Source organism: Lithobates pipiens, unplaced genomic scaffold (genome assembly GCF_037356315.1).
Source record: "Lithobates pipiens isolate NorthernLeopardFrog02 unplaced genomic scaffold, aLitPip1_a1.2 Scaffold_19, whole genome shotgun sequence".
NCBI lineage: Eukaryota > Metazoa > Chordata > Amphibia > Anura > Ranidae > Lithobates > Lithobates pipiens.
The window spans coordinates 407,730,477-407,756,026 of record NW_027507764.1 but is presented as its reverse complement, the minus strand read 5'-3'; the positions used below and the strand labels follow the sequence as shown (position 1 = coordinate 407,756,026).

General features: G+C 41.8%; 1 protein-coding gene across 1 annotated transcript in view; it reads left to right on the top strand.

Annotated features, from left to right (window-relative positions):
- Window positions 1–13,904, top strand: part of RAB12 (RAB12, member RAS oncogene family) — a 46,952-nt gene extending 33,048 nt beyond the window's left edge. The window contains exons 3-6 of the mRNA XM_077492469.1: window positions 3,495–3,633; window positions 6,698–6,787; window positions 10,611–10,715; window positions 12,591–13,904. Coding sequence (XP_077348595.1) covers window positions 3,495–3,633; window positions 6,698–6,787; window positions 10,611–10,715; window positions 12,591–12,704 — 448 coding nt within the window. The 3' untranslated portion in view covers window positions 12,705–13,904. The remainder of the gene's footprint in view (window positions 1–3,494; window positions 3,634–6,697; window positions 6,788–10,610; window positions 10,716–12,590) is intronic.
- The last annotated feature ends 11,646 nt before the right edge of the window (window positions 13,905–25,550 follow it).

Below are 25,550 nucleotides of genomic sequence, written 5' to 3'. Positions count from 1 at the left end.
ATAAGAGTGGTAGTTCCAATTTATCACGTGATATTACCACAAAATGTCAGTAAACAATACGCTGGTTAACTTTAGGGCACAATACATTACACATTTTTTGGTTAAAATCCAAAAGATGAGGTTGCATCAAGTAAATGGATACCAAACATGTCAAACCTTATATTTGTGTGTGCCTGTGAAATGAAGACAGACTTTAGTACCCTCTGTTTTCCATAGGTGACACTTTAATGCCCCCTATAGGTCATAAGTTTAGTGTTTCAGGGGTGGTCTGGTGCTAGAAATATCGCTCACACTCCAGCATGTGGGGCGATTATATAACATGTATATTGCAATCAGTGTTTTCATGCATAGGCGCCCCCCCCCCCCCATACATTCGTATAAGTGGGGGTGAGAGGGCCTCAAAAGAATTTGGGGGGGGGTTTATGTGCTCGGATATAACTTTTTAATTTCTACTTTTTGTGTTTTTTGCCCCCATCACATAGGGGACAAATAGTCTCCTATGTGATGATTTTTTGATTACAGGTTCTCATTAAGGAATATGTCTACCCTGTGCTCCACTGAAAGTATTGCAATGCAGATCATATTGCATTTTATTCTTTCTTGGGTATGCGGGCTGGGGGCACAGAGAAGCAGACCCGAAAGTGATGGCAGACCGTTTTCTGGGTCGGTAACAAGGAGCAGAGGAGAGGAGACGTGTGTCTGGTCTGCTTCCTCCTCTCTATCCGACGGCACCCGCCATGTCAGTCTCAGGCTCGCGGGAGTGTGTGGAAGCAATCAGGAAGCATCTGAATGCTTCCATCTGCCAGGTAGGAGTAGGCTTGTCACATTTACACACCACCTCCCTGTGTAAAACACCCTACACCTACAGGTATATCTGCTTTTAAAGGCAAAATCCACATTACATTGCATCCATGATCAGTGGCTCAACTTGCAAACGTCAGGTTCCAGAAGACTTTCTCCAGCTCCCTGGACCGAGGTACGGACTTTCAGCTGGAGGAAGTGTCAATAGACTTTGCTTGTGGTGGTCACCGCACTCCTATTCCATTAAAAGCTACAATTCTGTCTGCCGCTGCATTTTTAACCCCTTCGCGCCGACCGTCTGCAATTTTGCGTTCATAGTTTAAAGGGGCTATACCGAGGGGATGCCTGCAGGTACCGTTTTTTAGAGCCAGCGGTTGGATTTTTAGTGATAACAACCTATGAGGCTGCACGCCAATCAGCTGTTATCCTAAGGAGCGGGAGAGGAAGTCGCGCTCCCTTCCGCCGCTTTTCCCGTGCCTCCCGTCCCACCGGGAGACACGAGCCACCAGTCGGCGTGTCTGCCGCCTAGCCTGAGACCCAAGCAAAGCCGGCTGCCAATGGCGCCGATTTAAAAAAAATGACTTCAGAATTGCTGATTTTAGCAATCTGAATACTTTTTAAGTAAAATGAAGGGATTTGGGATGTTTTAGACCTCCCCGATCCCTCCATAAAGAGTACCTGTCACCACCTATTAGTGTCACGTGGGATGTTTACATTCCTTTTGACAGCAATAAGTGATCTGACTTTTTATTTATATTTTTTTTAAAGGGACAATATAAAAAAAATGAAAATTATAAATAATAAAAAAAATGAAGGCGCCCCCTTCCCCGCGTGCTCTCACAGCACACAAAATGCATACGCAAGTCTCGCCCGCAAATGTAAACGGCGTTCAAATCACACGTCAGATATCGCCATGATTGTCAGAGTGAGAGCAATAATTCTAGCAAAAGACCTCCTCTATACCGTAGTTTGTCGCCATTCCGAGGGTGTGCGCAATTTCAAAGCATGACATGTTGGGTATCCATTTACTTGGCATAACATCTTACACATTATACAATAAAATTGGGCTAACTTTACTGTTTCGTTTTTTGGGGTTTTTTTAATCAATGAAAGTGTTTTTTTTTTTTTCCCCAAAAAATTGAGTTTGAAAGACCACTGCGCAATAACCGTGTGACAAAGTATTGCAACGATCACAAATAAATATATATTTATATGTGTGTTTGGGGGTTCTGAGTAATTTTGTAGCAAAAAAGATTTTAACTTGTAAGCAACAAATGTCAGAAATGGGCTTAGGCATGAAAGGGTTAATGTTACATGTTACACGAGAGTGTAATATGGTGCAAAAGATGGAGTCAGCCTTTGAATATATATCGTTATGTGTGTGTATATGTGACCAAAAATTTTGACAATGATCTGACCATCATACCTATATGAGCTTGCTCCAAGACCACATACAAACAATATGGAGTGCCCCCCCCCCATCCTTCAGTTAGTGTTCACTCATTCAAAAGGCTTCCCACAAGATTTTGGAGTATGTGGGAAGTTGCACCCATCAATTGAGTACTTGTGAGGTTGGGCACTAATGTTGGAGGAGAAGACCTGGCTCACAATTGCTGTTCCAATTCCTCCAAAAGATGTTCAGTAGTGTTGAGGACAGCACCGGAAAAAGATCATCCAGTGCCCAGGGCAGAGATGCCAAATTTGCCCCGCCCCCCCTTCATTATATGTGAGTTTATGAGGAGGAGGGAGCACAGTCTGCACCTCCTCCCGGCTCTCTCCTCCTCCTCTCCTTGCCGCTTCCAGCGCTCAGCTGTCAGGCTTATAGTAGAAGGAACTTGTGGAACCCCCGTCCCTACAATACACGATGTGTCCAGGGCAGCTGGCCCTTCTGCCCACTCCTTGTCTCGGCCCTGGTTGAGGACAAAGCTCTGTGCAGGCCACTACAGTTCCTCCACATATAACTCATCAAACCATGTCCCTATAGATGTGGATTTGTGCACAGGGGCATGGCCATGTAGTGTGTCAGCACACAGAAACCCTTATGGACTATTTTAAATGTAGAACTAAACTGCATCTGAGCACCGCAAACTTAAAATGCTATTTAATTCATTTTTATTATTCAAAGCAAACTCTATCTATGTCTCCAGCCTTTATTTTGTTGAGAAATCACTTTGAAAAACAATCCCCTAGCATTTGTAGCTGCAGCCATCTTAAGTAAGGGCAGATGATTCAAGTTGCATTCATTGATTTACCTCCTGGAGTCCATCTGCCCTTAGCTCAGGCATGAAGACAGGTGGGTGAGCTGAGAAAACTCATTCTGTCTAGGCCAGAAACCAGGAAGCAACTAAAGAAATAAAATAAAAAAGTTTAAAACAAGTAAATATACTATCCTATTTACTAATGCTAGCAGCATAAAGATTAAAAATAGTGTTATTTGAGAGAGTTTAAATCTTAATCCCCACATGATTTTGTCTTTTGTATCAATTAGTACAGACTATGCATATGAATGTCCTTAATTTTGACATTTTAAAATAGGCCTCATTTTGTAATTACAGTCTGTTTTGTGCCAACATGTTGTTTGGGTTGTGTGCTCTTACAATCAGGCTTTGTCTTGCACAGCATGAGTAGGTGTGACTGTGAATGCTAATCGCTCTTCCCTATATGAGATTTGTACTGTTAATTTTGTTTTGTAGGGACACAGCTGGCCAAGAGCGATTCAACAGCATTACCTCCGCTTATTACAGAAGTGCCAAGGGAATCGTATTAGTGTATGATATTACCAAGAAAGAAACCTTTGAGGATTTGCCTAAATGGATGAAGATGATTGATAAGGTGAGCTATTTGAAATCATTGTATAAGGGTATCCCAAGGCCCCAAGCAATGTTTGCACTTATTTTATTAGTGTCAAAAAAAAAAAATTTTTTAAATTATTTTATGTTGATTTATTTATTTTTGCCATTACCAGAGAAAATTATTTTTGTGAACTCTAAAGCTGGATACACACTGTTCTTTTTATATAAAAAACCTGAAAGAATGCCATACCAACACAAGCGATGTTGGTGCGGCAATCTCCCCCTGCTGTTCTATTGAATTCTAACAGCGGGGAGATTTCGTCCCCCCATAGCCAGAATTCACAGGTCAGCTCGTGGAGCCATTGTTTGCAATCGCTGATTGGATGCTGGTTTTCTAGGATGTCCCTTCAAGGAATCCAGTCGTTAGATCGACTTCTGTCAGACAGCTGTACATACTGACTTAAAGTCCTACTGAACTGGATGGTTTTCAGCCAGTGGGTGCCCAACTTAATACTTTTCAACTGCCCTTATACCCACTACCCTTAATCAGATGGTGGACAAGTTGCAAAGTTCCATTAAGCTATAGCTAGGTACACACCAGTAAAATGTTGTTTTGAAAAAAAATTCTGAATGTTTGTTCAATTTTAAAATGGGTAATACGGATCAAATCAATGATTATTTTCAACTGTAGTGACAAGGCAAATCAAGGGAGAAGAATTGAAACCTTTTTCTTAAAGTGGTTGTACACCCTGTACAACCACTTTTACCTACAGGTAAGCCTATATGAAGGCTTACCTGTAGGTGCCATAAATATCTCCTAAACCTCCATGGTTTAGGAGATATTTACAATAAAGCCGTGCGCCGATGTCTATGGTGCGTTTTAGAAAGGGCAGATCGTGATGTTTCTAAAGGGGGTCATGCCGTGACTGACGGCTCCCATGACTCCAGACAGTCAGAGCCAGAGTTTGTGGCCCCCATAAGGAAGAGGGGTGAAGATGGACGCTTGCTGCTAGTGGGGACAGCGGTGACATTGCAGGCTTCGGTTTCAGGTAAGTGACACATAATGGGCTACTATGTTTGTTAACCCATCCATATAAAACTATGCCAGCCCCTCTATTAGAGGCTGACATAGCACCCTGTTTCTGTAGTTTTAAAAAACGAGTGTTGTAAATACCTAATTTCAGCTATCTTCATGCCGGTCACATCACTCACAGCCGCTTTACAGCTCTGATCTATTGCTTCTGAGGGAGGGGCCGTGATCTCCCTCTGACATCAGCCAGGGTATATCACGTGGCTGCTCATCCCCTCCTCAGAAGCTGTGTCTCATAGCTGTCACAGCGAGTGACCATCCTGAAGACAGCTGAAATTGGGTATTTACAACACTCGTTTTTTGAAAAACTATAGACAGTGTGCTATGCCAGCCTGTAATAGAGTGGCTGGCAGTGAAATTTGTTTAATTTTATTCTACAAGAATAGCGGTGGGTGGGGCGGGGCCGGCTCGAGACAGACACAGAGGGGGATGACGGGCAGGAAGGAGGGGAGGAGAGGAGAGCAGAGGGGACAGTGTTTGACGGGGGGGTGCACTTTGACTGCGGTGATCAGGGCAGAACTACCCTGGTTATCGTGGTCTATTTAAAGAGGGCATACAGGAAGTGGCAAGTTCAGGGATTTATTTATTTATTTATTTTACAGTTTAGAGGGGGGCAGATTACACGGCACCAGGATCTGCATATTATAGTATATAGTAATGAGCACGTGCATCCCAAAATTGCATGTAGAGCTCAAAATATTGTATGGCAGTCAAAAAAGAAATTCAGGGTTATATATATGAAATTATATACGAAATTTGTTTAGTCCGTAATGCAGGGCTTGACAAATTTTGCTTTGATTCTAGGAGCTAGCTAAAAAGTTAGGAGCTAGTGTGTGCCCGGCGATATGTAACGTGTATCACAATTGACTTCATGCATAGGCACCCCAACATGTTTAAGCCTATACATGTGTATATTTGGGTGTAACTTAAATTTTCTACCGTAAAAAAAAAATATATATAATTTTTATTTTTTATTCTTTTTTTATCACATGCTTGGTGACAGGTCCTCTATAATGAGACATCCAGTAACCCAATCCAACAACCCTGCATGTCCTCCCCTGTACTCCACTGAATTTAATGCGGTTCAGATTGCACTGCAATAAAAAAAATTTCACCAGGGAAATTGTCAACGGGGAGCCGGAAGTGATAATACAACCCAAGGAAACCCGGATCTACTCTGTGGTGCCCGCTATGCCAGTCCTGGGCCCGCAGATAAGTTTGGGGGGCACTTTACCCGCACGTGTGGAAGCAATCCACCCTCCCGAATGCTTCCACCTGACAAGTGAGCCCTGCTGCTTGCTCAGGCAGGGCTAAATGCAGAAACAAAACATCTTGCCCAGTGCCCGGAACTGCATGTCTCAGGCGAATTCAAATTGTGCATCCCTGCAACAGTGACTGGGCTGATACTTTCTAGCCACCATGGCCACCTAATGCCTGGGATTTGTCAAGCCCTGCCATAATGGTACTACTTGGTGCTCTAACAAACATTTTTCTAAATTTCCATACAAACGTATGGCCAGCTTATGCAGTATTTTGAGGTTTTGTACATTAGCCTAGTTTCCAGCATACTGTCATGCTCCCTTGTAATATAGCTACTTGTGCTAATAATTATCACAAAAGATGTTCCTATTCCTAGCAAAGGTGCCGTCTTGTATCTATGGCAGCCATGGTTGTAGCTTTATTACAAAGAATTGTAATCACAAATACAATCAAAATGTGATCCCTGAGTTTCTTTACCGTGTATTTCAAAATCTTCAAGGCTTCCTTGTGAGTAGTGCCTGGATCCAGCTTTGAAAAGCAGGGCACCTTCTAGTCCTGGTACATGGGGTGGGGTCTTAGATGTTGCCACACAAAGGTATTTCCAGCCAGGATCCACTTTGACAATAAGATGAAAAAACAATATTAGATTGATCTGGCAATCTATTATACAGATAAATAAAGAAGCGAAGCCTTGTTGTAACCTCTGCCATTCATAATATGTAAAAATAAATGTAATTCCTTTTGTTTCATCCAGTATGCCTCTGAAGACGCAGAACTTCTTTTAGTTGGAAATAAGCTGGATTGTGAAAGCAACCGAGAAATTACCCGACAGCAAGGAGAAAAGGTAAAAAGCACAGAGGAACCCCATGAAACTACAAAATGCTTGTCGTTAAACAAATCACATCCTTGCTAAGCACTTTATTAGATCCCACAATTTTTTATTGTACTGGATGTTAAACTGCAAGTGGATTAGTACATCCTGCAGTCAGATTTTACATTTTGCTGTGAGAAAGTGTAAGTTTATATATATATATATTTTTTATTATTATTATTTTTTTTTATACTGATAGGCAAATGTTGGATGATAATTACAATGTTTGGGATATACATTACTAAGAAAAAGTCTGCAGGTTATGTTATAAATGTGCACCCAGCTCTCTTTTGGTGTCTGAAAAGAGACAAGAAAAGCTTGGCACAGCAATGCACACAGGCTGTGTTACAATCAGATATGCTCTGTGTGCTGAATCTGTGTCCAGAAAAAAGGCTTTTCAGCAATCAGGTAATTTCCTAATTAATTTCTGCCAACATTTGTGGGGACCTGCTATCCAGAATATCTTCACTAACAATATGCTGGAAATTGCAAATCTATAGTGTAAATTTTAGCTCAGCAAAGCCTACTCTGTGTCACTAGCATGTAGTGGGAGACATCATAATCCGCTCAATTTCTAGCTATAGATTTAAATTGGCTTAATTGTAATTGAAAATAAGTTTACATTGAGTAGATATCAAAAATATTGCAAAGTTTCCTGATCCATTGGCTGTAGTCCCAGTGAGATTCCCCTCCGGTTTACTTTTTAAACTGTCCAGGTGTCGCACAATATGGGAAATTAAAGGGGCTGTAAAGGTAAAAAAACGTTCACCTTAATGTGAAAAAACATCTGACAATGCCGGTCCCCCCAGCCCCCGCGTTTTACTTACCTGACCCCCCGAAGTCCCGCGCTTGCCTCCGACATCCTCTTCGCCGCTCAGCCTTGTCGTTGATTGGCTAGAGTGGATGGATTGAAAGCAGCGCAGCCATTGGCTCCCACTGCTGTCAATCACATCCAATGACGCGGTGCGCCGGGGGGCGAGGCCGAGTGATACAGTGAGTGGCTATAGCCGCCGGCTGTATCACAGGAGCGCGCCTGCAAGCACTTCTCACCATGTGAGGGAGCTTGTATGAACATGAGAAGTACTTCCGGGGGGGAAGCTGAGACAGCCACCGAGGGACCCCGGAAGAGCAGGTTCGGGGCCACTCTGTGCAAAACAAGCGGCACAGTGGAGGGAAGTATAACATGTTTGTTATTTTTATTTTTTTTTCTAAATTCCCTTTACAATCCCTTTAAAGCCGAAGGTTAGTGGGGGGAAAAAAAACACACAAAAAAAATAAACAGCACAAAGTCCATCAATGATGTGTGTCCCTTGTGCTGCAGGCTAATGACTTAGATCTGGTGCGCTAGGATTAATAGATCCAAGAGACGTGTCCACTGCCCCCATTCTCCATTCCTAAAAGCTGTACTATAGTTTCTATGAATTAAAAATATTGTATGCTTGAAGTAGACAGACCTTTTATTCACCTCTCCTCAATGCAGAGATTGTTTTTTGATCCATAGAAGCTACAGTGCAGCTTTTATGATTGGAGAAGGTGGGCATAGATATGTTGAGTGCTTGTGACAGGTCCCTCGACTTTATAAATGCTGCCGCACCAGAATTTTGCATCGGAAAATAAAATATTTCAACTAAGCACCAGCCAGCAACACAAGGGACACATTACATTTATTGTAAGTAATGCCTTTTTTTTTTTTTTTTTTTTGACTAATGCTCTGTTCACACTAGTGCATCTCCAGTCGCATGATTTCCAGTGCGACTTTTGGTGCAATTTGTGATTCACCTTTGCATTCTATGGATCAAGGTCACACCAAAGTAGTGCATGCACTTTTTTTTAATGTTGCACTGGTTTGAACGGGTGCCATTGAAAAGAATGGAATGCGATTTGTCATGCGACTTTGGACATCATTGCACAAGTGTGAACGGAGCCTAAAATCAGGCTTTAACGAACCGTGGAGCAGGGATAAAACCTGCACCCCTCTTCTAAACTGAGAAAACTAAGCAGATCTTGCCACTAGTTGACAAAGCGGTGTAAGCTTCTTTGTTAATTAGGATCGATCTGCTCTAATTTCTATGCTGCATCGGTGTCCGACACTACATTCTGGAGCTGGAGCTGCTTGCTCTGCCTCACACTGCCACAACTCCTAATGCCCTCACCATTTCCCTGTCTATATGCAGGCTCTGTAGTGTGTTCACATCCCATACACCAGATCCAGTCTTCTGCCCTTGAAAACTGATGCAACCTCTTATTTAGTTGGGCACGAAGCCTGCACGGGTTTATGTTTTACTCTGAAATAGAATCTGCTGCAGGTGGCACAGATAGAACTGAAACAGGTCTGTCTGCTTTGATAATATGGCGCAAGCCTCTCATGCTGATTTCCTGTGCCATTATAAATGGCACAGGAAGCTTTGTGTTAACTCCCCCAATGTGGAGCTGACACTTTATATTGGAGACTTGAGTAAGCTTTTGCTGGTCCTGGAAGTGCATTGCAGTTATCAGACTTGGGTAGCTCAGACCATGAACTTAAGTACTTTGTACTCCATCCACCCAACTTCTCCTTGACCACCTAGTCCTCCACTTTAAAAAAAAAAAAATCATTATAGGCATATAAAAAACATAGCAATGAGTCAATAAGAACAGACTCCAGCATAGTTCTGATAAAATAAAATATAAGACTGGTCTCACACACGTTGCCCTGGAAAAATCCAATATCCTGTATAAACCAGGAGCATAATACAACAGCAATCGCTGCAAATTGGTGCAAATGGCTAGCAAATAGATGACAATGAAGGCCCAAATAAGAACCTAATACTAGATCCTACTGGAGTCAAAGAAGACAAAAGAAACAGAGCAGGGTTAGTGAAAAGCACAAGGGGGAGGTAAAAAGAAAGATAAAAAACATAGAAAAATCCTTCCTACCACCTAGGGCAGAAGAGATGATCACAACATAGAAGACATTTAAAAATGTCAAATCATCCCCAATGAAGATCTATGTTCCAAAGTAATCAGTATACACATTCAAAAAACTTACACTATTCGCTGCTTGTACTTGGCAGAGGTGGGACAATCAATCCACAATGCCCAAATCTTGTAAAACTGAGTATTTATCTTCACATTGATACCTCCACTCCTCTGCCTATTGGATTCCTTGTACCCATAGGAGCCAATCTCTCACCATGGGAACTCCTGAGGATTTCCAATATAGGGGTATTGGGCTCCTGCTGACGTTTAAGGGGATGGGGTATCAAAGACCTTTTATATTTACCAACGGGCAAATGGGTAGCGTGAAATAATACAGGAAGAGGATCATCTTTTAACTAGTGTTTGTATGGCCGCAGCTATAGTGCTCCGAACCCCCGCCCAAAATGGTTTAATACGGGGATAGTCCCACCAAATATGTAGGAATGTTCCCCTTTGTCTGCATCCTCTCCAGAAATGTGAGGACACTGAAGGATAAATGCGAGACAACTTGTCCAAGACCCTATACCACCTTGCCAAAAATTTGAAACAAGATTCCTCGGTCCTGGTGCAGACAGAGGATATGTGAGACAGTTTGGTAATTTTAGCAATCATGTTCTCAGGCTACAGCCAGGCTAATTTTTCCACTCTCTAATACAGTATGGAACCCACTGCCTTTTTTCTTGTGTGTTTTTTTTTTTTTATGTTTTTTTATAAAATAATCCACAGCTTCTGAATTGATTGCTTATTTGATATTTTAATCCTTTATTTTAACCTATATTGTGTTTTGTTTTGTTTTTTTATATAATTTTTACATAATTGTCTGTTTCTATCTTTGTAGTTTGCACAACAGATTACTGGCATGCGATTTTGTGAAGCAAGTGCCAAGGACAACTTTAATGTAGATGAAATTTTTTTGAAATTGGTTGATGACATATTAAAAAAGGTACTTGCCGATTCCTTTTTAGTAAAACACACAATGGATAGTTATAAAGAATGTTACATAAATGTTATAGTATGTTGAAGCAATGTCATGTTACATATTTCTATAAGTTATATCGTTGCACACTTCATGCTAGTACTTTGTATTATATTAAAGGAGGCTTCACAATTTTAGAAACAAACTGCCGGGCCACTCACTGTTAGCCCATTAGCCCTTGCCAAACACTTGGCAGTAGTTTTGTGTTATGTAAAAAAAAAAAGCACAGAGTGAGGGGGTTGATGCTGTAAGAGTACAAAAAGCCACCAAACACTTAATCCTAAGTGTACTATGTCGGGTAACATTGACCGGTTCAGTAAAAACGGGCCGATATTCGGCCGTGTGTAAGGCAGACGGTCCATCAGAAGCTGGCTGATTGGCTGGCTCCTGTCAGACGAGCATGCTCGAAAACCATCGGCCGACTGGCTCCCGATCAGTGCTCGCAGCCAATGGCTGAGAGCAATGACCAAAGTGGGGGGGTGGCGAGGCCTTCCCCTGTCAGAACACAAAAGAACAGCAGGAAAGATCGCTCTACTAACGTTGGATCGTTAGTATAGCGGCTGTAACCGGAGTTGTAAGTTATTTTTTCCGTTCACCCGAGGAAAAAAAAAATAGTGATGTATACCAGGCTTTAGGGGAACCATGCATGGCTTGATTTCCAGGTGCAATCAGCCTACACATGTGAACAAAGTTTGAAGGTATTGGTTTTAGTATCGGAGTTATGTGCAAATGATTAGTATCGCCACTGTTATCAGTGCAACGCTAGTAAATACCAACTTCAGAAAACCAGACCTCGCAAAGTACTTTAGCTGGATACCAATTGCAGATGAGGACGGTGGATGAGTACAGTTATGATTTATATACAAACCTCAATGTTTTGTTGAAACTTTCCTCCCTGACACAGGTTGGCAATAATTGTGCAGTGTATCGAACTGAAATATTCATAATAGAGAAGTATAAATTGGTTGGGTTGGAAACCTATTGATCATTTACGGCTATTAATTTTTTCAATTTATTAATCTAAAAAGTGATAGAAAATGGATATAGTATATGGGCAGAACAACTGTTTACCACATAGACTGATCAAAGTATTTGTTTTATTTCTACTTTAACTGCTTACAATGCATGGCAAAATTCCATCCCTGGGTAAAAAAACATTGGTTTCCCCACTAGAAATTATTATTTTTACCTGTGCTGGGAGAAACAGGTAGTCAGGGATTGCTGATCTTCTTCTAGTTTTGGAAAATGATGAGTTGGCACTGACAACACTCTTATTTCTCTTAATTTAAATATTAAAATAAAATGCTAATATTTTAAAGTGGTGTTGCCACCAAAAAATAAACAAATGTTTAAAATTCTTTAAAAAAAAAAATGGGATTTTTTTTTTTTACTCACCTCTAAATACCTGTTGCTAGGGGGTCCCTCGTAGTCTGCCTTCTTCCTTGCCCGGGCTGGTGACATCACTTCCCCTCGCGCCGCACAGTCACCTGGGACCTGTCTCGTGTCCCAGGTGACTGCGCGACATATCACGGCACCCTGCCCCGCTCGCGCATGCGCAGTGGGTGCCTGGCTGTGAAGCGACAGCCGGGTGCCCACAGTACGAATGACGACGCTGCGAACGGAGCGGGCAACGGGGGGGGGGGGGCTTCGTTCCCCCGCATCGCTGGACCCTGGGACAGGTAAGTGTCCGATTATTAAAAGTCAGCAGCTGCAGTATTTGTAGCTGCTGACTTTTATATATATATATATATTTTTTTTAGGGGGTACCCCGCTTTAATATCTGATTTACTTAGAAGAAAGTATAATCATTTGACCTAATCTTGTCATCTGTGTCTTCTTCAGATGCCTCTGGATATAATGAGGAATGAGCTCTCCAACAGCATCCTGTCTCTGCAGCCAGAGCCCGAAGTTCCTCCAGAACTGCCACCACCTCGACCTCCAGTCCGGTGCTGTTGATTCTCTTCTGTGCCCCGACAGAGTGGCACAGTGACACTCGGCCCCCGTGCACTGTTAAACAATCATTTGGAAGGTCCCATTTTGCACTTCTGACTCAGTAAAATGTGTAAATACATAAGCAGCAAATGGAGAATAGGTCTGCATTTGGGAAGAGTTTCTTTTTCTCACAGTCGGGAGTTTGCACACGAATGTCAATGGCCTCTGGATAAAGGGATTGGCCCATTGTAAGCGCTGTACTGCAGTGGTTCCTGCAAAGCAGTTTTATTCAGGCTCCACTAGTTGTGTAGTAGTTAGTGTTAAAGTCATGGCATTTTCTGCTCCCATGTTTAATCAGGCTGACAGCTACCAAACTTGTTTTCTTCCCTTTTTTTTTTTTTGTTTTCTTTTTTTAAATCTAGACATATATATGGTGCTTTGCTAAATTGTATTATCACTCCAAAATATTTAAGTATTTAAGGTTTCCATAAAATGCTTCCATATACAGTATTATATTTAGTTTATTATACAGTGCAATTTTTATTTTTAATCTGTAGCATTATAGGATTACTGGATCTGCCACGAATATTAATGTTTGTTCCAGTAGTTTATTTTATTTGAAGTATTTATTAACGTCTAAATAGTTTGAAGGATCTATTTTATGTTCCACTATTTTGCATTTGCTCTTAGTGGTTTACACTTTGAGCTGTCAGTTTCCCCATTTTCTTTCTTTTTTTTTTTTTTTTTTTAAGTCCCTCTGGCACAGGATCCATTGTGTGGTATTAAGGCTTAATTGATCAAACATAAAAGTTATGTGGTTTATGAACTTTGTAGGGACTTCACTGCGCACACCAGATGATGGGCTTACGTGGATGTATTGACTGAAAAAGACTGCTTTTCCACTTGGGAATGGATCACAAGAGGACTGAAAATAATGTATTTTTTCTATTCACTTACTAATCTGCAAATTTGACCTCGCCAATTTTCATGGGAGGGTTTTTTTTTTTTTGTTTTGATGAAAAGACATAACATACACCTAAATGGCACACTTCTTCTAATCATGGTGGTTTTGTGAAGTCTGTATTTGATATCTCTCTATTTCAATGCACTGTATAATACAGTATGGGGAAACCGTGGCAGATAATGCATTTGGATAACGTGTCCTTGTGGAATCAAGACCGTATTTCTAACTAATGAAGTGAAATAAACTTTTTTTTTTATTTATTTATGAATGCCTGTGTTCTTTTTATGCCTTGATTTTAAAAACATCGCTACAACATAATTAAAAGTTGTTTTTTTTTTTTGTTGTTGTTTTTTTTACTTACAGCAGAAACTGCTGCCAACTAAAATTGGTTTTGTGGTCATTTTTAGTCTGGTACATCTCCCAGTAAAGCCTTCTTAGAACAGAAGATACTTACATGTATCATGCCATTACATATCCCAAAAGTAACTATTTTCCAGACTGTGGGCGGGTCCATGAAAATCGTTGGTTTATACTCCATTGACTATATAGTGAATATATAGTGAAAATATAGTCTGATGCTATAGAACCACTTATTCCACACTGTGTTCAGCTGTTTCAAGCTTTTTAGCCATCATTGGAGTAGTGTATGGAAACCATAACTTCTATGGTGTAGGGCTGTATGGAGCACATACCTTCTCATGCTTTCTCAAGAGATCACGCTGTGTCCGGAGCAATAGGCTTTTTTTTTTCTCCAGCTAGCAGCAGACCTCTGTTAAGTCAAGGGGTGGGGGTTCCTCTTCACCAGACACCCCCCACCTGGGCTGTACTCTCACAAGGAAGAGCGTTAGGAGAGAACAACAAAAATAAAACAATCAGCACACCGCCCTACTTGGTGGCTTCCAGGTTCCTTAATCACCATTTTCCTCATCACAGAATGATCCTGTAGGATCACAGGCCTGCCGCTCGCTCTGGAAAACTTTTTTTTTTTTTTTAAAGGAGGAGGGAGGCAAATTGGATGGAGGTGGGTAGGGCTTAGCGCAGCATTGACATCCTCCAACATCCAATGCGAGAATGTGCTTTTTAAAAGCTCCATTGTTGCTGCTGCAAGCTGACGGAGGGACACGCGCAAAGAGGGGCATGAAAGAGGTTTGGTGACACAGGCATTCCTTTTGACACATTTACTATTGCATCAGGCTGAGCATTAAAAGCAGCAGCAGGGCTGGACTATTGCTCAACCAGTGGATGCGTTCCTTCTGGTAGTACCTCTGCTTTGTGCATCAGGTTATGGTCGGAAGGGAGGTAAAAACACCTAAAAAAAGGGCTATAGAAAGACTTCTACAGCCACTAAAAAAGCCAAGAAAAAAAGAAGGCATCCTCCTCTGAAAGTGAAATGACTGGTCAGAATGAGCCATCAGGGATGCCGGGTGTTGCAGCTGCTCTTACCGTTGCAGCTCTTGTATATATTACTGAAGAGGTTTTTTTCCTCAACCATTTTAGGCTTGGAACAAAAGATTGATGCGTTAATCGCATCCCAGAGTGGGACTAAGTGTGACATGTCCCCTTCCATTACCCAGGGCCCTCAAACTGTGGAACGGGGGCGAGAGATGACAATTTCTCTCAGGGGACCAGGAAGAGGCTGATGACTCCTTCTGAAGAGTGTAATACGGAAGGATCAGGTTCACAATCGGAAAGTTTGTTGGTACAATCTCTCACTAAATTGGTCCGCTTCACATTTTTGCTGCCAGCAGCAGAGTCAGTCAACAAGCCCACTTCTTGTTTGGGTTGGCTAAAGCCTCCCCAGGCTATTCATTCTTTTCCTATCCATTCTTTACTAAAAAAAAGGCTCATGTTTTCTGAATGGGAGCACCCAGATAAACAGTTTTTTCCTCCAAAAAAGTTTTCAACACTTTATCCTATGGAGGAAGAGTTTAATAAAGAAATTAGGGATTCTAGCAATTGGCCCTGCTATATCCTCTGTAAATAAAAACATGACTTGTCTGGTAGACAATGCTCAAATGCTGAAGTATGAAGAATGGATAATAAGTTGGAATTCCTATTTAAAAACAATAATTCTCTGGCAGGTTCTGTGGTTAAGCCTGCGCTGGCAACGATCGGTGTATGTCAGTCCTTAAAAGACCAGTTTAAACAGGTGCTCAAGATTATTCCTGATCAGCAGGCCCAAGATTTGGCCAGGATATCAGAAGCGTTATTTTACAATAGACGCTATGAGAGATTCTATTCTCCAGGCCTCACAGCTTGTGCTCGGGCTTGTGCATGTGCGCAAAGTTCTATGGGTGAAAAATTGGTCAGCCTAAGCGCCATGCAAAAAGCTCTTGGCTAGATTTCCATTTCGCGGTGAACGGTTGTTTGGGGACGATCTTCATAAATACATCCAAAGAATTTCTAATGGAAAAAGTTCCCTTTTACCAGTTAAGAAGTGGTTTAAGCGGTTTTCTTTTAAACAGGCTTCTTCTCCAGTGCCAGGAGCATCAGCCTCCAGGCAGTCACGATGGCCTCCACCGTCATGTTCAAGAGGTAAACCTCAGGGTCAAACCCAGGGACAAGAGGCCCTGGAGGAGGAAACCCACAAACCAAAATACTAAAACCTCCTTATGAAGGGATGCACCCGCTCGCTCAAGTGGGGGGAAGACTTCTGCAGTTCTCAAGCATCTGGCAGAAACAGTCTCAAGACAAATGGATGGCTTCCTCAATATCTCTAGGATACAAACTAGAGTTCCTGGAGTTCCTGTCTCCTTGTTTTTCTCAGATCAAACGTTCCCAGAGATCCAGAAAAAAAGAAGTCTCTCTTTTTGGCTTTGGACCATCTCCTGTCTCAAAAGGTGATATTGGTGGTCCCCATGAAAGAGCGAGGGTTAGGGTTTTATTCAAACCTTTTCACGGTACCAAAACCAAACGGGTGGTCAGACCCATTTTAAATCTCCAAAGATCTAAACCAGTTTTTGAATATCAGCTCTTTTCACATGGAGTCAATTCGATCAGTAGTCTCCATTCTACAAAGTGGAGAACTGCTAGCGTCAATCAATATCAAGGATGCTTAGCTCCATGTACCTATGTTTCCCGCTCACCAGAAATATCTATGCTTTCAGATGGAAAATGTTCATTTTCAGTTTGTAGCTCTGCCTTTTGGTCTAGCTACTGCACCTCGAGTGTTTACAAAGGTCTTGGCCCCCCCTTTAGCCAGATTAAGGGCTCTGGGTATAACGATTCTAGCTTACTTGGACGATCTACTCCTTGATAGATCAGTCTGTAGCCCGCTTAAACAAAAGTTTGGTCACCACAGTCAGCTACCTGAAATACCCAGGTTGGATTCTCAATCTAGAGAAATATTCCTTAAAACCATCAAGGAGATTAGAGTACTTGGGTCTGATCATAGATACAGCTCAGAAGAGGGTGTTCTTGCCCCAGACAAAGATCAGTTCCATAAGGGAACTGATTCAGGTGGTCAAAGCAAAAAAGAATCCTTCTATTCGACTTTGCGTGAGATTGTTGGGAAAGATGGTGGCTTCATTCAAGACTGTTGCAAAACAGTATCCTATCAACTTGGAACAAGAAGGTCCAAGCTCTAGACTTCCCAATGCGTTTATCCCCAAAAGTGCGTCAAAGCTTCAGTCGGTGGTTGATAACCAAGTATCTCCAAAAACCTACCAGTTACCTGAAAGTGGTAACAGATGCCAGCCTTCTGGGCTGGGGAGCAGTCCTAGAAGAAGCTCCTGGCCAAGGAAGATGGTCCAAATCAGAAACAACCTTGTCCATCAATATTCTAGAAATTCGGGCAACTCTTCTGGCCCTGAAAGGCTGGACGCTCAGATTACGGAATTGTCCTGCTCCAATCCGACAGTGCCACAGCAATGGACTATATCAATCCCCAAGGGGGCACGAGAAGTCGTGCAGCCCAGAGAGAGGTGAATCATATCCTATCGGCAGTCTTCGTTCCAGGAATAGAGAATTGGCAGGCGGACTGCTTGAGTCGCCAACAGTTGTTCCCAAGAGAATGGTCTCTTCACCCCGACCTCTTTCTATCAATATGTCAAAGATGGGGAATTCCGGACATGGATCTGTTTGTGTCCAGGTTCAACAAAAAGATCAACAACTTTGTGTCAAGGACAAAGGATCCGCTGACATGCAGAACAGATGCCTTGGTTTTTCCGTGGGATCAGTTTTCACTGATTTATGCATTCCCTCCGGTTCTGTTGCTTCTGATACTTTTTTGCAGGATCAAGCAGGAAGGGAAGGCAGTGATTCTTGTGGCCCAGGAGATCTTGGTATGCAGAGATTGTAAAGTTGGCGGTAGGGGACTCATGGCCCACCACAAACCAGACCTCTCGCAAGGTCCGGTATTCCATCCTACCTTACAAATGCTAAATTTAACGGTTTGGCCATTGAGACCCACATTCTAAAGGCGCGTGGGCTGTCAGGTTCAGTAGTTTCTACTTTGGTTAAGGCTTGGAAGCTGTCCTCCAGACTCCTATATTATAGAGTCTGGAAGGCATATGTCTCCTGGTGTAAATCCAGTGGTTGGCACCCCAGGAAATATGTCATAGGTAGGATCCTTGAATTTCTACAGATGAGATTAGAAATTAAGCTGGCCTTGAGTACTATCAAAGGCCAGGTGTCGGCCTTATCGGTATTTTTTCAACGACCACTTGCTTCTCACTCTTTGGTTCATAGCTTTATTCAGGGGGTAACGCAGATTAATCCTCCGGTTAGGTCACCCCTGAACCCTTGGGACTTGAATTTAGTCCTGTCGGCATTACAGAAACAGCCTTTTGAGCCAATGGGAGATATTCCCTTGGTCCTTTTGACAAGGAAATTAGTTTTTTTGGTTGCCATATCTTCTACGTCCTCAACCTAATTTCCTACCGAAGGTAGTGTCAGGTTTTCATTTAAACCAGGATATTGTTCTGCCTTCATTTTTTCCAGAACCCCATTCTGCTCATTCACCCTATATTCTCTTTATGTGGTGAGAGCAGTCAAGGTCTACTTGAAAGTGACTGCTCAGATTCATAAAACAGATGTTTTGTTTGTGTTGCCAGAAGGTCCTAAGAAAGGACAGGCAGCATCGAAATCTACTATTTCTAAATGGATTTGTCAAGTGATTGTTCAAGCTTATGGTTTAAAGCGGAGAATTCCACCTTTTCATATTAAAGCACACTCCACCAGGGCTGTTAGTACTTCCTGGGCAGTGCATCACCAAGCCTCCATGGCTCAAATCTGCAAGGCAGCAACTTGCTCTTCAGTCCATACATTTACCAGATTCTATCAAGTAGATGTAAAAGGTCATGAGGATATTGCCTTTGGGCGCAGTGTACTGCAGGCAGCAGTATAAGTCCTCTAGTCTCTTGGTGCCCTACTTTTGTTGTCTCCCTCCCTTCAGTTGGCATTGCTATGGGACATCCCACATAGTAACTACTATGGTTCTGTGTCCCGTGATGTACGATAACAAAATAGGATTTTTAAAACGGCTTACCTGTAAAATACTTTTCTTTTAAGTGCATCAGGGGACACAGAGGTCCCTCCCTTCTTGTTGGTATACACGTGTATTGCTTTGCTACAAAAACTGAGGTACTCCCAGTAGTGGGAGGGGTTATATAGGGAGTGGACTTCTTGTCTTAGGGTGTGCCAGTGTCCACCACCTGAAGGTGGTCTATAACCCACATAGTAACTACTATGGCTCTGTGTCCCGTGATGTACTTCAAAGAAAATGATTTTTTACAGGTAAGCTGTTTTAAAAATCCTATTGTTATACTTTCTTTTTGGGTACCAAAGCCTACGTCAAAGAAACCATGGTTTCCATTTACTGTACGGATGATGGCCAAATCGCTTCAAACCGCTGTATGCAGTTTGGAATAAATTGCCCTATAATATTAGGCTATATGTGCACTAAAAAAAATCTGGTTGACGAGTCATAAAGCAATGATTTGCATGTCCACTGTCCTGAAATGAGGAATAAGCCTCTTATTTTTTGGGAAATGTTCTTAAAAAGGCTTTTCTATGCTGAGCACTGATTTGTGTGAAAACTTTGGTTGCTTCAGTCCCTTCTCATCATAACCTGTACAAGAAAAGTGTATAATGTATGGCCAGCCTTAAGCCTAGTGCACATAATCAGAATGTCATACAAAAAACAGAGCTTTCAAAGCAATCGTATGGTAATCAGATAGTTCATACACAGCTTTCATCCAAAGTTATCCGAAGGGGCAAACACAAATTTTTTTTTCATACTACAGTTTTTATCAGAAAATAGAAAAATTCATTACCACACTTCCAAATTTTTATTCTGTCATACGAGAATTTCTGTACTTTAGTAACCTATTAATTTTCAATATGGAGACTAGCATGCAAAAACAAATAAATTAACCATAAGTCGGACGATAATCTCATCGTGTGTACTAGGGGTTAGGCTTTAAGAATTTATGTACCGGACTAAAGCCAAGTTTTCTCTGCCTTTTAAAACTATCTCTAACAGATGTGCCTGCTGGGCATGCTGTATAAATTGTATGTAGCATCAGCTAGAAACAGTATGCAATGCTGTGCTCTGGAAGCGAGATGAGTGCTTCCCATCTTGCTCCCAAAACAAATTTGAGTCATGCTGAGCATTGCTCAGCAATCATTCACAGGAACCTTTGTATCATATGAATGAATACAAAGCTTCCACAGATTGGCTGAGGCAGGCGGATAACTTTGCAATGCCTGCCTAAGCCAAATAAAGGAAGCGTTGTATTCATTTCTAGAATTCAAAGCTTACTTTGAATGGCTGAGCAGCGCTCAGCCCTACTCCATTTTGTGCCCAGAGCAGGACGGGAAGTTTCTGTCCCACTGCCAGAACACAGCACGGTATGTAGCAGTTGCTACATAAAGTTTATACAGCAGGCACATCTGTTATTTGAAGGCACAGTAAACGGGGCGTTTAGACTTTAACCACTTCAATACCAGGCACTTTCACCCCCTTCCTGCCCAGGCCAATTTTCAGCTTTCAGCGCTGTAACATTTTGAATGACAGTTGCAATAAGCGTATATTGATTGGTTTGCGCAAAAGTGATGGCGCCTACAAAATGTTTTTTTTTTACGTTTGTTTTTTAGTGATGGCAGTGATCTGCGTTTTTTTTTTTTTTTAAATCATGAAATGAATAAATTACAGTGCTTGCATAAAGGAAAGGGACTATAGTGAAGTACTGCTTGGTAAAGGTATTTATTGACCCCTAGGGAGTGAGAAATGCATTGACGCAATTTCCGGCTCTAAATCCACACAGCGTCACTTTCAGTTTTTGGTGGAACACACGCCATCAGTGGTGTTTCTAATTGCAATCCTTTGTTAAACCTATGCCTGTTTTAACCTACATTTTGTAAGTACCTTTTTTATCTGCCCTATAAATACCTTTACCAAACAGTACTTCACTATAATCCCCTTCCTTTATGTCGTTTTGGGTACTATGATCCACGCATGGTCGTCATGAGCATTTGAGATCTGCCTGGTATCCTGATGTGAATAACCATCCCTGGCCAACACTCTAAGCCTGAAAAGCTGGGGGTCCAGTCCATCCAGTGAGTGGGGACACAGGAGGGAGTTTGGAGCATGATCACACTTTATGAATTGGAGCACATCATTTACCAATATATGAATATTCACTTACCTATGAATTGTTTTCACTTTATTTTTTGATACATCATTTGCACTCCTACGAGCGCTGTCATTTATTCATTTAATTTGTCGAGTGTATAGCACTTTTTGTACAGCAGCTGCAACTTTATTCATATTTTTATATGGTTTAACATATTCATATTTTTTTTTTACTTCTCGCGCGAGTGTATATATATATATATATATATATATATATATATATATAATTTGAAATATATTTCTTTCACTGCGATTTTTATCAGAACTGTGACATTGCGGCTGGCAGGTCAAACACTTTTCACAGTATTTTGGGACTACTGACATTTATACAGCGATCAGTGCTATAAATAGCCATTGATTACTGTATAAATGTCACTGGCAGGGAAGGAGTTAACACTAGGGGCGATCAAGGGGTTAAATGTGTTACCTAGGGAGTGATTTTAACTGGGGGGATGGGACTGACTGGGGGAGGTGACCGATTTGTTTTTCTATATACTAGGAACACACTATCTGTCTCCTCTCCCCTAACAGGACATGGATCTGTATGTTTACACACCCATGTTCCTGCTCTGTCATGAGTGATCATGGGTGCCAGGCAGACATCACAGCCACCGGGAACGCGCATCAGCTCCTTGGTGACACAGAAAGCTGGGAACGTCATATGATGCTTAATCAGGATGGTAAAGCCCATCTGCGGACATCATATGACTATGGGCATGTATTGAAGTGGTTAAAGCATGGGCGCTAAATATTTTAGCAAACTGTTTGCACAATGAGTATAGAAAATAATCATCCCCCTTTAAAATTAAATTTTGTTTCTTTGCAGCCTGAAATAGAAACAGATGCAGGTTTATTTTTATTTTTTTCATCCAACTGTATTTACTGTATATAACATCCAAGTGAAAAATACAACACCAATATGTCAGAAAGAAAGTTAAAAAATTCTAAAATAGACCTTCTGAAAAAACCTTTTGCGTTAATTACAGCCTTTAGTCTGTTGGGATATGTCTCTACTAACTTTGTACATCTAGACTTTGGAATATTTGCCCACTCTTTGCCGTACTGCTCAACTTCAGTGAAGTTTTGATGATGACTGCTTGTGGACGGCAGTCTTCGTCATTCCACAGGTTTTCAATGGGGTCTAAATCTGGCCTCTGACTAGGCCATGCAAGGACATTCATCCTTTTCTCCTTCGACCACTGTGTGGTAATTTTTGCTGTCTTCTGTCTTGCTTCTTTCATTTCAGGCTGCAAAGCAACATAATGTGATTATTATAAAGTTCAGAGATTCTTTTCTATGCCCACTGTAGATGTGGGTATTTAAGTACATGTCCAAACTAATCATTTCGCTCTTTCATCAATTTTAACATTTTATTGTAAACTAAAATCTAATTTAATGGTTACCTGGTTATGCTGACATGGGTTAAGCATGTCCTAATATGGGGTGAAAAACATTTTGTCTGTCTTCTGATGGCACTGCTACGCTGGTGCTCTGTCACACAGGCTTCTGATGGAGACTACAGGTGGCCATTTAACACACGCAGCAGTCTAACTTGCCTTAGGTATGCTCACAAAGCCCTTATTCATAGACCCTCGATACTAATGATTATAGAACTATTTACCATTGTGTTAAGGCAATCGCAATGCAGTTTTCAGTCAAAAAGAAAAAATTTGAGAGATGTGTGGGCTGGTTTTGACAACCTATTTCTAAAAAAGGCTGAGTGCCTTGGCCATCTTGTAGATATGTTTAATATTTTGACTCACTACCCTGGAAAATATAATATCGTAGTGCAACGTACAAGTCAGAAGGAAGACCGGACAGTGATCGTAGTTGTTCTGGGTTGGTTACAGAAGGATGAGATTTAAAATGTATGTACTGATTTCTCAATATATACAGTGTGTATATTATGTTTTTTTTGGGGTTTTTTTTTAATCTACAGTTGATATAAAAAGTGTGCACACCCATTTAAAAAAAGGCCAGGTTTTTAAGATTTTATAAATTAATCTTGGTCTGATTTTTTTTTTTTTTTTATCTGGTTTTTTTTTCTCCACCTTTTAATGTGACATTTTAATCTCTGCAATTCAATAAAACAAAAATAACTGAAACCTTTAAAGACGGAAAAATAAAAATGAAAAACTTGCAATAGTGTGCTTGTTTAACCACTTTCAGACTGGACCATTTTGCTGGCTTAAAGTGGGGTACCCCCTAAAAAAAAAAAATACTGCAGCTGCTGACTTTTAATAATCGGACACTTATCTGTCCCAGGGTTCAGCGATGCGGGGGAACGAAGCCTCCCCTCGTTCCCCGCTCTGCTCGCGGCGCTGTCATTCGTACTGTGAAGCCACAGCCGGGCACCCACTGCACCTGCACAAGCGGCGCAGGGCGCCGTGATATGCTGTGCAGTCACCTGGGACACGTGACAGCTCCCAGGTGACTGTGCGGCATGAGGGGAAGTGATGTCACCAGCCCGGGCAAGGAAGAAGGCGGACTATGAGGGACCCCTTAGCAACAGGTATTTAGAGGTGAGCAAAAAAAAAAAATTCAACATTTTTTTTAAAGAATTTTAAACAATTTTTTATTTTTTGATGGCAACACCACTTTAACCACTTGCTTACTGGGCACTTAAACCCCCCTCCTGCCCAGACCAATTTTCAGCTTTCAGCGCTGATACACTTTGAATGACAATTGCGCGGTCATACAACTCTGTACCCAAATGAAATTTTTATCATTTTTTTCCCACAAATAGAGCTTTATTTTGGTGGTATTTAGTTACAGCTGGCAGTTTTATTTTTTGCTAAACAAACAAAAAAAGATGTAAAATAAAAAAAATCATGTTTCATAGTTTGTTATAAAATTTTGCAAACAGGTCATTTTTCTCCTTCATTGAAATGCGCTGATGAGGCGGCACTGGTGGGCACTGATAGGCTGCACTGATGGGCACAGTTAAGGCGGCACTAATAGGCACAGATAAGGCAGTACTGATGGGCACAGATAAGGCGGCACTGATGGGCAAAGATGGGCACAGATAAGATGGCACTGATGGGTGGCACTGATAGGTACCACTGATAGATGGGACTGATAGGTGGCACTGATGGGCGGCACTGATGGGCACGGATATGTGGCACTGGGGTGCAGCACTGTTGTTGAGGCAGATTTGTGGCACCATGGGCACTGATGGGTGGCACTGATGGGGGGGCACTTATTTTATTAGGTGGCACTGTCAGGGGGCAGGTGGGCACTGATACGCTGGTGTGATCGGGACTGATGTCCCGATCACGGCCGCCGGTGATCGGCTTTTTTTTTCTCCTCGCGCTGACAGCTAATAGCCGATTACCGGCTCTGTTGTGTCACATCATCAGCTGTCATTGGCTGACAGCTGATCACGTGGTAAGGGGTCGGGATCAACCCCTTGCTCCGATCTGTGATCAGGCGAGCCTCAGGGGGCGCGCAGGCCGCTCGTGCATGGAACGACGTCAATAGACGTCGTCCCGGCAAAGCATGATCGCGCAATTGTCAGTTAAAGCGACGAAGTGCCGAATCACAAAAAGTGGTCTGGTCTTAACCTCTCGAGATCCGCGCTATAGCCGAATGACGGCTACAGCGCGGATCTCGAGAGGTTAAGACCAGACCACTTTTTGTGATTCGGCACTTCGTCGCTTTAAGCATGATCGCGCAATTGTCAGTTAAAGCGACGAAGTGCCGAATCACAAAAAGTGGTCTGGTCTTAACCTCTCGAGATCCGCGCTATAGCCGAATGACGGCTACAGCGCGGATCTCGAGAGGTTAAGACCAGACCACTTTTTGTGATTCGGCACTTCATCGCTTTAACTGACAATTGCGCGATCATGCGACGTGGCTCCCAAACAAAATTGACTTCCTTTTTTTCCCACAAGTAGAGCTTTCTTTTGGTGGTATTTGATCACCCCTGCGGTTTTTATTTTTTGCGCTATAAACAAAAATAGAGCGACAATTTTGAAAAAACGCACAATTTTTTACTTTTTGCTATAGTAAATATCCCCCAAAAATTTCTCTCAGTTTAGGCCGATACGTATTCTTCTACATATTTTTGGTAAAAAAAATCGCAATAAGCGATTATTGATTGGTTTGCGCAAAAATTATAGCGTTTACAAAATAGGGGATAGTTTTATGGCATTTTTATTCATTTTTTTTTTTACTAGTAATGGCGGTGATCAGCGATTTTTATTGTGACTGTGACATTGTGGCGAGCACATCGGACATTTTTGGGACCATTGTCATTTATACAGCAATC